The 12,486-nt window shown below is 43.7% G+C and overlaps 1 protein-coding gene across 5 annotated transcripts in view; it reads right to left on the reverse strand.

Annotated features, from left to right (window-relative positions):
• Positions 1-2,860: 2,860 nt before the first annotated feature.
• ZNF521 (zinc finger protein 521) overlaps positions 2,861-12,486 on the reverse strand; it is a 396,855-nt gene continuing 387,229 nt past the window's right edge. For all 5 annotated transcript variants that reach the window (XM_054985825.1, XM_054985823.1, XM_054985821.1 and 2 more), the window contains one exon: positions 2,861-3,690. In XM_054985825.1, the coding sequence (XP_054841800.1) occupies positions 3,661-3,690 (30 nt within the window). In that variant the 3' untranslated portion in view covers positions 2,861-3,660. The remainder of the gene's footprint in view (positions 3,691-12,486) is intronic.

Here is a 12,486-nt window from a genome sequence, read left to right on the forward strand (position 1 = left end):
GAGGCCCTGGAAGCACAGTCATTCTGGCAATGTTTTGTAGAAGTAATGCTCTTCACAGTGAAGCATATTTTGCAGTGGCTACAAGCACAGAAACTGCCCCTGAGAAAAGTTGAGTGTCTCTACAAACAGCCCTGTTCACTCAGTTGGGACATTTATCTGTGTAAATGGTTTAAGTAGTATTATACATTGAAGCAAAAGTGTGTGGCGAGTGGATGGGTCCTTGGATGGATGCTTGTTCCCTATTCACCTGAACGTGTGTGTGTGTTATGTGCCGTCAAGTCGCCTCCAACCTATGGCGACCCTATGAATGAAAGACCTCCAAAACATCCTATCATTAACAGACTTGCTCAGATCCTGCAAACTGTGCCAAGCCATCTCATTTTAGGTCTTCCTCTTTTCCTACTGCCTTCCACTTTTCCTAGCATTATTGACTTTTCCAGATAATCTTGTCTTCTCATGATGTGACCAAAGTATGATAGCCTTACATCTTATCATTTTAGCTTCTAGGGAGAATTCAGACCACATCCCCAGTCAGAAAGGCTTTGGGATTATCTACAGTCACAAACCATCATTTCCTACCAAGTTTATCCTGCTGTTGGGCTAAGTGATCTATCCTATCACAGCTGGCTGTTAACTACAGCTACCCTGTCTCTGGCCTTTCAAGGCAAAACAATGGAAGCTCTCGTTCGATGTAGGTACAGCCCGTTTTACACCCAGCCCAGCTTGTGTGTCTTTTATTCTTCTGCCTCCACTTTCCCTTCTGCGGGTATGATTATGCTTTTCTGTTTCTCATTAGGGTGCTCATTTTAGCACTGGTGGACCCACTGGGGAGTATAGCATGCCAGAGACTAAGCACACTCGTACACATAGAGGCTCTGTATTTTTTCTGTTCAGCAAGCTGATATCCCTATCTTGTTCTGTTTGCTAAATGCTCTGATAAGCCCCCATGGAAAACACAATTCTCCTTGGGAAGTTTGAATGTCTTTCATAATCTATTTAAACAGCTTTTTAGGGTATCACAGAGAAACCAGCAACTAATGAGAAAAGTAAGAGGATTCCAGCATTTGATACCAGCAACTTGCTCTTCAAATATACCAGGAGCTGAATGTGACCAGAAATCTTCCTGCTCCCTAGCCTTGAATGACAGGACTAATCGATGCTCAAAGCAATCGTCACATTTGCTATTGCTGTTTACTGTGTTACTGTATTTACATAACTAGAAATTCAACAACCTTGTGTGTTTTGCAAGCTGTCATGACATAAGAAGCAAGTAATATGCTGTGTTTTGCTTGCTAACATATTTTTGACATATTTTAGCTTTTGATTATAAGATTGCATCTTTCCCAGCTACCATCTGTCTCAACTTAGTGGCACAAACACAGTAGGGTGTAATATTTCTAACATGCTTGAACTCAACTAGAAACACGCTATTTACAGTTATAACCAATATGTCACACTTTCACACATGAAGGCTGAAAAGCCTGCACTCTTTCAAGCTATTTGTCATGAAGAAAGAAGACATAATCAGATCCAGTTCTGCAGAGAAAAATATATTAATAGAAATGAATCTAGAATGGGTTTTTGACTTATTATAAATAGAACTTGGCAGAGTACATGCTATGCGTACAGTTGCCTACGTTTATCCTTTTGTCAGCACAAATGAGATTTTCTTTATAAAAATACAGGGTTTTTAACACTTGGCAACATATGCATAAAAATTTCAAGGCTGCAGAAAGAAACATGACATATTTTCTTTGAAATCTCTGGCAAGCAGAGGCATTTTTACTTTGTTTCCAGCCCTCCCATCTGTGGAGATTCAGAAAGTGACATTCGGCAAACTGGAAATCACACTTAAAATCTATCCTGACAGCAAAAAGGCAGGCAAGTCCAATCCTTTGTGGCATACAGCAATTCTAACCACTATATAAGGAGTTCACAAAGACTGTATACCTCCAACAAATGTGGAGAGTGGATTTGTGTTGAACACCTGTACGAGCACATCTGAGGACCAAAAAATACATTTATGGTACCTCTTTCTTTTACAGGTACTTGGGACAAACAGGTTAATTCAGTCCTCAGCAGCACTTCTCTGCTAGCTTTGAACATTCCCCCACAGGAAATGTGAGTCTGGAGTGCTCACTGAAGCGATCTCTCTGACCATGTCCTCTACTGCCATCTCTGTCAGCAGTGAGGACAAGGGACCAGAGGCAAGAGTAGTCTGTGTCAATTCTGTGGCTAGAATTTAACAAGGTTGCCACCTCTGCTTGGGAGGGTGGGGGAAGAATAACTCTCTTCCATGAAATAATTCATTTAAACACACAAAGTTCCAGTGTTGTTTAATGCTGAACTCAAACGTCAGAAATAATAAAGTGGAAAAAACAAAGCAAAAATAGAACTAAAAAGAAGAAAGTATTAAGATGGGAAAAGGTAGGAAAAAAACATAGCCAAACAACTTTATGTGGTTCATAACAGGCTAGGTAGCATCCATAGAATTTAGAAAGCTGAATTTGAAAGCTTTGTGTTCAAATAACTTACCACAGTCTCACATTTCTCTACTGTTGAGTACTGATTCACATCTGACAAATGGAACACATATTGCACAATTCTAATAGTTAGACAATTTTAACTGAAGAACAGCCTATTAAGGCCGCAATCCTAAGAGCGCTTTTCTGGGAGCAATCACGATGGAATAAATTGGGAGTTGTGTCTGAATAGACGTAAGAGCCAGATAATTAGTCACACATGAAATGTACACTGTTGAGGGCAAAACAACTTGCTGGTTTTACAAGTCATAATTCATTGCCAAACAGAGAAATAGGTAAGCTGTTATCAGGCACAAAAAGCACAACCACATTTCATGTAATGGTAAACTGAATTTATTTCCTCTTGGAAAACCATTCCAGTAATCTCCAGGTTCAGACCGCAGAGTAAACATTAATAACAGTAACATACAGGTTAATTCAACTGATTTCAAAAATTTGGCCATGTGACATCATTAAAGAAAGTCTTGAACACTCAAAAGCTTCAAATGGTATCCAGGAAAAAAGTTTCTTTGACAATCTACATAACAACTATTGCATATATGGTAATGCTATCTGTCATATCGCAAGGCTTACAAATATATATACAGGCCATATTCAGCTGGGGGATCCTGCTTGGAGAGAGTCTCTTCATTTTTTTTTTGCAAGAATCTTCAGCAATAAAAATACTCTTGAAATCATCGGTTTGTATACCAAAAGAGACTGACGACATAAGCTTGAATGAAAAGAAGGCCAAATAGGGTTATAACTTATAATGTATCACTGCTATTTCTTTTTTCTCTTCTTTGAAAATAACATTTCCTTAAGCCTTTTTTCCCTTTATGGTATTACTACTCTTTTAATCCTGCTTGAATAGGGCCCAAGTCCACTTGTCTTTATAAGACCAGTTTAGTATCAGACAACATAATACATGTGCAACACTTTATATACAGGAAGTCCCTCCGGTGCTCAAAAGTTCAAACACATGAACATCCAACAGTTTTGATAATACAAGTTTTATGGTACAATACAATGTTTCTGAATAATATACATTAACAATGAAAGTCTCGTGCAAAGAATAAAACATGTTCCCTTTTTTTTGTCCCACAAAGAATCATCTCTTGAAGAAACAGGCCTTCCACTAACTGCTATGTTGGGTCATTGTATGATTCTGTAAGAAAAAAGGGAAAGGACATGCAGTTATTATACAGTCCAGGAACAAAAGCACATTAATAAAGCTGTAAAAAGATCAGATGACAGACATGTTACTATGTTAAATGATTCAGTCACACCTTGATGATAACAGGAAAACTTTTCATTCTATATTTTATATTAGAATAATTTCTTTAACCTTTATTTAGCACTTACACATTGAACATAAATTAGGTCTGGTCCAACCTAGTATCTGGCCAACTGTCCTATTCACCCATGAAGTTTTTTAAAACTAAGATTATGGATATTCTTGAATTATAGATTAGAACCTATTCGCAGGTGATGCAAAACCTTGGGTGCTGTCACCCATAGCATTTCTTACACAAGGGACTGTAGTATCCAAACTGGAAAACCCACTAATGACAAATTCCAGTGCAACAGTTAATCAGGTATATGCTTCCATGAGAACCTTTTCTAGAATACTCACACAGACACAACTGTTACATGAGGACAGAACTGAACTGGAAGAAGATGACCTTAATTTCAAAAAGTTGGATACAGAAATGAATGCTGAAGTTGGTGCCCCATTGTTATATGACCTCTTTGTATTTGTAATTGTCATTTAATATTTCTAAAAGTATTTTATTTATTTAAAGCATTGGTATGCTGCCTTACCACCCAAATAGGGTCCACAAGGTGGAGAACATCAATACACTAAAAATTTAAAACATTGTGAAACCAATTTAAATTTAAAACAACATTAAATAGTGCAGAAATAATTCAATAAAGCACATGCACAACACAAAACACCAACATCAGGAAGGAGGGCAATGACTCTTATTGGGGATATGACAAATGGAACAGACTGCAATTGAGGGGGACAAATGAATATTTTTGAGGAGGGAGTTCCAAAGTTTTGGTGCCACAACCAAGAAGGCCCTTTCTCGGGTTGCCACTCATATAACCTCAGATGGTGGGGGCACCAAAAGCAGGGCCTCTGAAGATGACCAGAGTTGAATGGGTGGGTTTAGATGGGAGAAGGTGGTTCTTAAGGTATGCCGGAGCCAATACATATAGGGCTTTAAAGGTCAATACCAGCATCTTGAATTGGTCCCAGAAGTAAATTGGTAGTCAGCACACATGGAATAAGACTGAAGTGATATGGTCCCTACTGCAGTTAGTATTTTGCACCAGCTGTAGCTTCTAGACAGTCTTCAGTGGGGCAGACCCACATAGTGCTCATTGCAGTAATCTAGTCTAGATTTTAACCAAAGCACATACTACAGTGGCAAGATCTTTCCTGCCCAGGAAGGGCTGAAGCTAGTTTATCAGTTGAAGCTACTGAAAGGCACCCCTGGCAACTGCTGCCTCCTGTTTATCCAACAAGAGGCTTCGGTCCAAGAGCACCCCAACCTATGAACTCTCTCCTTTAAGGGCAATGAAACCCCATTTTAAACAGGAGATAACCCATTTCCTAGACCATTTCCAATTTCCCATCACCAGTAGAACCTTCATTTTGTTGGGATTCAGCTTCAGCTTGCTAGCCTTCATTCACTCCAGAACTGCCTGCAGGCACCGCTTCACAGTTTCCAAAGACTCCCAGTTTCCTCCCTTGGATCTGCTGGTAGTGCAAGATATAGCTGAGTTTCATCCGCATATTGGTGACAATTCAGCCTCTTCCAGCGGCTTTACATAGATGTTGAAAAGCACAGGAGACAAGACAGAACCTTAGGATACCTTATAGGCCAGAAGCCAAGGGGCAGAGCAGCAGTCCCCCCAGCACCACACTCCGAAACCTCCCCTTGAGACAGCACAGGAACCACTGCAAAACAATGCCACCCAGCTCCAATCCCAAAAGGCGGTCCAGAAGGATACCATGACTGATGGTATCAAAAGCTGCCAAGTGGTCCAGGAGAATTAATAGGGTTGCACTTCCCCAGTCCATCTCTCAACACATGTAGTCCACCAGGGTGACTGAGGCTGTTTCAATCAAATAACCAGGCCCAAAACCAGACTGGAATGGGTCCAAACAATCCACTTCATTCAGGAATTTCTGGAACTGGTCAGCCACCACTCGTCCAATCACCTTGCTCAAGAATCTGAGACTGTATGTCCAGAGTAGTTTTCTTTAGGGATGGACACACCACTGCCTGCTTCAAGGCAGGAGTGACCATCCCTGCTCTCAGAGATACATTTATTGTTTTCCAGACCCAATCCACAAGTCCCCCACAGCTTTAAGTGGCCAGGAGGGGCAAGGGTTGTACAAGAAGGCGGTAGGTCTCAAACTTCCAAGAGTCCTGTCCCCATCCTCAGACTGGTCAAGCTGGACAACTGGTTAAATTGGCATGCTGGGACCATTTGATCCTATCACTGCTAATGTAGAGTCCAACTCAGAACAGATGCGAGAGATTTTTTTCTGCAAAGTGCTTAGCAAAATAATCACAGCAGGCTGCAGAGCAGTCCACTTCCTCCTGTAGGCTGGAGCCCAATGGCCCCCTGGACATTCAGGAGGTTTTTACAGGTCTGCACTGTGCAGATGCAATGGTAGAAGAGAAATATTGTTTCTTTGCCATGAATGCCATGAAGTAGGCATTAAAATGCCCATTCCCTGTTGGACTCATCACAAGTTTTCCTCCACTGTTGCTTAGGGTTGCCAGCTTCAAGTTGGGAAATTCCTGGAGAACTAGTGGAGGGGGGTGAAACCTGGAGAAACCTGGAGAAAGTGGGGTTTGGGGAGGGAAAAGACCTTGGCATGGCATAATTCCATACAGTCCACCCCCCAAAGTAGCTATTTTCTCCAGGTGAATTGATCTCTGTGGCCTGGAGACCAGTTGTAATTCCGGGAGATCTCCAGCCACTGCCTGGAGGCTGGCAACCCTACTCTTGCAGTAGTAGTCTTTTCATTTTCTGTAGCCCTTCAGTAAACCAGGGGAAGCTTTAGCTCTTAGACCTGAGAGAGGGCACCTAAATGTACTTGTGACATTGCCCAGGTCATTTCCCCATTCCAGAGGTCAACCAGGCCATCAGCAAGAAAATTCCTCTATGCCATGTGAAAATTCATCAGATCCATCAAGCTACAGTGGTGGATAATCTTAACTGTAATCTTGGTATTCCTGTAAATCTAAGTCTCAGCAAGTAGTGATCTGTCTATGACAAGGGGACCACCTTCAGATCATCCTTTTCCTTCCCAGAGTAAAATATCAGATCAAGAGTGTGACTTAGGTAGTGCACAGAGCCTAATGTTCACTGAAATAGGTCCACAAAGGCCACAAAATCCTGAACCACTCCAGATAAGGTAGCCTCAGCAGGTTTGCAGAAATCCCTCAAGATAACCAGCCTAGGAGGATTCAACACCACCTTTTTTACCTAATGCTGTAGTCTTAAAGATATTATGGGATATAACAGATTTAGTAAAATCGTAAGGAGTCCAGTAGCACCTTTAAGACTAACTTTATTGTAGCATAAGCTTTCGAGAACCACAGCTCTCTTGTCAGATCATGCGACTACAGACTAACATGGCTAACTCCTCTGGATCCAATTTTAGTATATGTGCTACCAAAGCAAGAACAATAAACTGAACTGGGTCAGAAAGAACCACTAAATCCAGTGGCAGTTATTTCCAGGTATATGCAATTAGGATTGTGTTGCAGAATATTTTAGTAATTTGTACAACATTTAAAAGAGCCTGCCTGCCTGCTTACAGTCTGAAAAGGTACAAGATACATTATTATTAATACTGTGCATTCATGAATGAATTAATATGGTACCATCAATCTACAGAAGGCTTTACATAAACCATTCATAAGCCAAAACACACAGCTCCCTGCCCTAAGGAACTCAGCATGCCTATTTACTAAAGGGTCTGATTCACATCTTACAAAATTCATCTGGTGAATGTATAGACTGTCAACAGACATGCCAGGCACACTGGGGCATGATTTGGGTCAAGACTCCAGTGCACAAGGATGAGGTACTTCAGTCTCCCCCATGCTGTTTGACCAAACCCAAAATGGCTCTGGTGGGGGCCAGTGTGGTTTAGGGCTCAGAGTACTGGACTAGGATCCTGGAATCCCTGGTTTGAATCCTCTCTCTGCCACAGAAGCTTGCTGGGTGACTCTAGTCACACCCTCTCAGCATCACCTACTTCACAGGGTTCTTGTGAGGACAAAAAGGAATAGACAGTCCCCACTGACAAGAAAGATGGGGTATAAATGAAGTAAATGAAGATTTTTTTTAAAAAATGTAACTATCAGTACATGTAAGTTTTTCCAAAGGGGCAAAAAACAGCTCCCTGGGGCTGTGTCATGGGAAGAAAACACACTCTGGGGGGAGGTTTTGGTCCTGATCCAAACTGGGCTCCTGTGCACCTAGGAACTATGGGCCAGCACACAACTTGGAGCACACATCCAAAGACCTCATGGTGAGCATGAGTCTGCCACATGGAATTTGTGACATGAACCAGCCCAAAGACAACCAAAGTACTTACAATATCTGACAGTGGAAGAACCATGGGAAACACAATGTAACCTCAGTAATGTTCACAAATTGGACCATGGTTAGCTCTGGGAAATACCTAAACAATGACGTCTGCCTATTTGAGATAAGGTACACATACCATTAAAATCTTAAGACTAATTCATACTCCTCAATTCATGACTATGGTGACTTCCCCTCTCCCTGCTTTATTTGTGACTAGGCTATAGAAAAAAGGTACCCTGGGAAAAACAGTATTCAATCAAATGGGAAACTACCCGCAACCGGAGATATAACGATTTCCCACTCATCAATGAACAACTCTATATTCAACTGGTCAAATTTTAAAAATATTTTTGAATGACTGAACTAGTAATAGTGCATAATAAAGGTGACTAGAGCATACAATAAATAGTTACAATAAATAATCCTAAAATCCATACAAAAGTCTTATCCAGTTCCATCAATATTGCACAATCATATCAGCATATACAAAGAACATATTCTTCATTCAGCAGTCACTGGCCGTGTAAGTTAGCAATAAACAGTATCAAATGAGTCCTGGATTATGGTCTAATAACATCTCTTTCTCTCCTCTTTTTATAGGTGTGTCATAGAAGAGCTCATCCAGCCATCCAGAAGCTGAAGGTAAGTAATCTTTAAATTTGAATTCCAAGATGAAAATCTATAATAACAATGCTGTTTTTTCTTTTCCAGATAGGACCATTATATCTGGAAGCATGAGAGCACAGTAACTGGCCCCCAGCTCAAAGAGGAGCCAGTTATTATATACAGCTCGTTTTGGATAAATCCTTATCAAGGACATCAAGATGGGTCCTGTGTATTTTTCAATCTGAAATAATAAAAATATATACATACATGAAGTTTCATCTGAGAGTCATCGGATTTTTATGCCCTGGTAAGGTGGAAAGAACATTCGCTCACCACATCCTGAATCAAAATTTTTCCAAACATCAAGTGGCGAGACATCAAAGGATGGCCATGCACCGTACCTCACATGATCACTTACAATATAAAGCCTATGCAATCAGCCACTGAACCATATTCAAAGACAAATTACACTAATTCAAAAATTGGAAAATGAATATATTAGAGCAACTACAGAAAACAGGATAAATTCAATTCATTATCAAGACCTCCCAGGGTCAAACTCCCTAAAGTGTGGATCCAATAGGTTTCCTTTTGTAAGAGTTCTCTCTGGATTGCACGTTGGAATCCCTTATGGGCCACATGGAACACAGTGAAATGGAACTCGTTCTCCTTTCTATGGAGAGCCAGTTGGTGTAGTGGTTAAGAGCGCAGGACTCTAATCTGGAGATTAGAGTCTCCACTTGAAGCCAGCTGGGTGACCTTGGGTCAATCACAGCTTCTAGCTCTCTCAGCCCCACCCACCTCACAGCGTGTTTTATTGTGGGGATAATAATGACATACTTTGTAAACCACTCTGAGTGCGTGCTAAGTCATCCTGAAGGGCGGTATATAAATCTAATGTTGTTGTTATTGTTATTATGATGGTCCTCAAAATGTGCTACCAAGGGTGCCTCCAGGTTCCTGTTCCTGATCCGGAACATATTTATTTATTTATTTATTTAATTACATTTTTAGACCGCCCTCCCCGTCAGACGGGCTCAGGGCGGTTTGACAACAAATTAAAAACAGTAAAAACATTATAAAAACATTAAAACATCGTATAAAAAACCATTAAAATTGGCGGGTGTAGAATATTAAATATTAAAATGCAGCATTGTCCTGCATGGGTGGTGGAAGGTCTTCAGTGGTATGGCCAGCGAGAGGACAGCCTAGCCCCCACCAAATGCCCGGTGGAACATCTCCGTCTTGCAGGCCCGGCGGAAAGATAACAAATCCTGCCGGGCCTTAGTTTCCTCAGACAGAGAGTTCCACCAGGTCGGAGCCAGAACTGAGAAGGCCCTGGCTCTGGTAGAGGCCAGGCGGACCTCCCTGGGGCCAGGGACCATCAGCAAGTTCTTAGTGGCTGATCGAAGCGACCTCCGGGGAACATATGGGGAGAGGCGGTCCCGAAGGTATGCTGGGCCCAGTCCGCATAGGGCTTTATAGGTCAACACCAAAACCTTGAACCGGACCTGGTACTCAACCGGTAACCAGTGCAGCTGACGGAGGATAGGTGTTACATGAGCCGTAACTGGTGCTCCGGCAACCACCCGTGCAGCTGCATTCTGAACCAGCTGCAGTTTCCGGATCAAGCCCAAGGGAAGCCCTGCGTAGAGTGAGTTGCAGTAGTCTAATCTGGAGGTGACCATTGCCTGGATTACTGTTGTGAGGTCATGGGTCGATAGGTAGGGGACAAGTTGTCGAGCCTGTCTTAGATAGAAGAGGATCTAACAACCGCTGCAACCTGTGCCTCCATAGACAAGGAAGCATCCAGGACCACCCCCAGGCTCCTCACTCTCGACACCGGCGTAAGTAGCGCTCCATTGAGAGCAGGGAGCAGGAGTCCCACACCCATGGACCCTAGACCCACACGCAGGACCTCCGTCTTCAAGGGATTCAATCTCAGCCGACTCTGCTTCAACCATCCAGTCACAGCTCCGAAGGCACGTTCCAGGACATCTGGGGCAGAGCCAGGCTGTCCGTCCATCATCAGATAAAATTGGGTGTCATCTGCGTATTGATGGCACCCAAGTCCGAAACTCCGTACCAGCTGGGCGAGGGGGCGCATATATACATTTAATAGCAGAGGGGAAAGTATTGCCCCTTGAGGGACACCGCACACCAACAGGTGGCGGGATGACAACTTCTCCCCTAGTGCCACCCTCTGTCCCCGACCGTGGAGAAAAGAGACAAACCACTGCAGAGCTGTCCCTCAAATCCCCACATCGGCAAGGCGGTGGACCAACAGGTCATGATCGACCGTGTCGAATGCTGCTGATAGATCTAATAATATCAGCAGTGCCGACCCGCCTTGGTCCAGCTGTCTACGGAGATCATCCATCAAGGCGACCAGCAATGTCTCCGTCCCATGTCCCGGACGGAAGCCCGACTGGAAAGGATCTAGGGATGAGGAATCATTCAGGAAGACCTGCAGCTGCTCTACCACCGCCCGCTCAATCACCTTACCCAGGAACGGGAGGTTTGAAACTGGGCGGTAACTGACCGGGTCGGTAGGATCCAAAGATGGTTTTTTCAGGAGAGGCCTAACCACAGCTTCCTTCAACGCTTCCGGGAAGATCCCAGAGCTCAGAGACATGTTGACAATGGCCTCCAGGGCATCCTGTAGCCCATCTACGCTGGCCTTCACCAGCCACGAAGGGCACGGGTCCAAGGAGCATGTGGTAGGCCTAACTGCTCGCAGGATCCTGTCAATCTCATCCCCAGAGAGCGGACTGAAATGGTCTAATATCATCCCAGAAGGCGGCCAAGGGGCCTCCAGTTCGCACACTGTATCAACTGTGGCTGGGAGATCACAGCGGAGAGACGAGATTTTATCAGCAAAAAAGCTCCCAAAAGCTTCACAGCTAATATCCGAATTTAAATGTTGACGGTCCCCTCCCGATAAGGAGACCAGAGACCGAACCACATTAAACAGTTTTGCTGGGCGTGAGCTAGCTGATGCAATGGAGGCTGCATAGAACTCTTTCTTTGTAGCCTTCACTTCCATCTCATAGGCCTTCATAAACGTCCTATAAGATGCTCTTGCCTCTTTGTCACGAGTCCGCCGCCACACTCGCTCTAGCCGTCTTAGCTCCCACTTCTTCCGACATAGCTCCTCTGTATACCAGGGAGCTAGTTTGGTACGGGGGCGGAGAGGGTGATGGGGGGCGATTTCATCAATGGCTTCGGAAAGACGGACTTGCCAGTCTTCCACCAGCTCATCCAATGAGCCACCAGGGAGCATTGGATTCCGCAGAGCATTCTGGAAACCAATTGGATCCATAAGTCTCCGCGGGCGAGCATAAATAAGCTCACCGCCCTTGCAGGGGGGAGGTGGGATATCCAGCCGAGCCTTCAGGACCATGTGGTCTGACCATGGCACCAACTCAGTTGTTTCTAGCACCACATCCATCCCCATCCCAAAGATCAAATCCAGCATGTGGCCTGCTTGATGTGTAGGGGCCGAAACAATCTGGGAAAGTCCAAGTGCAGCCATGGAGGACACCAGGTCCACAGCCCGACTAGAGGTGTCATCGTCAGCATGGACGTTGAAGTCACCCAATACCAATAGTTTTGAGTGTTCCAAGGCCCATCCAGCCGCCACCTCTAGCAGATATGGCAGGGCATCTGCTGGTGCGCTGGGCGGCCGGTACACCACACAGATGGCCAAACTTTCCTCGGCACCCCACAC

The sequence above is a fragment of the Eublepharis macularius genome, chromosome 7, assembly GCF_028583425.1.
Source record: "Eublepharis macularius isolate TG4126 chromosome 7, MPM_Emac_v1.0, whole genome shotgun sequence".
Taxonomy (NCBI): Eukaryota; Metazoa; Chordata; class Lepidosauria; order Squamata; family Eublepharidae; genus Eublepharis; species Eublepharis macularius.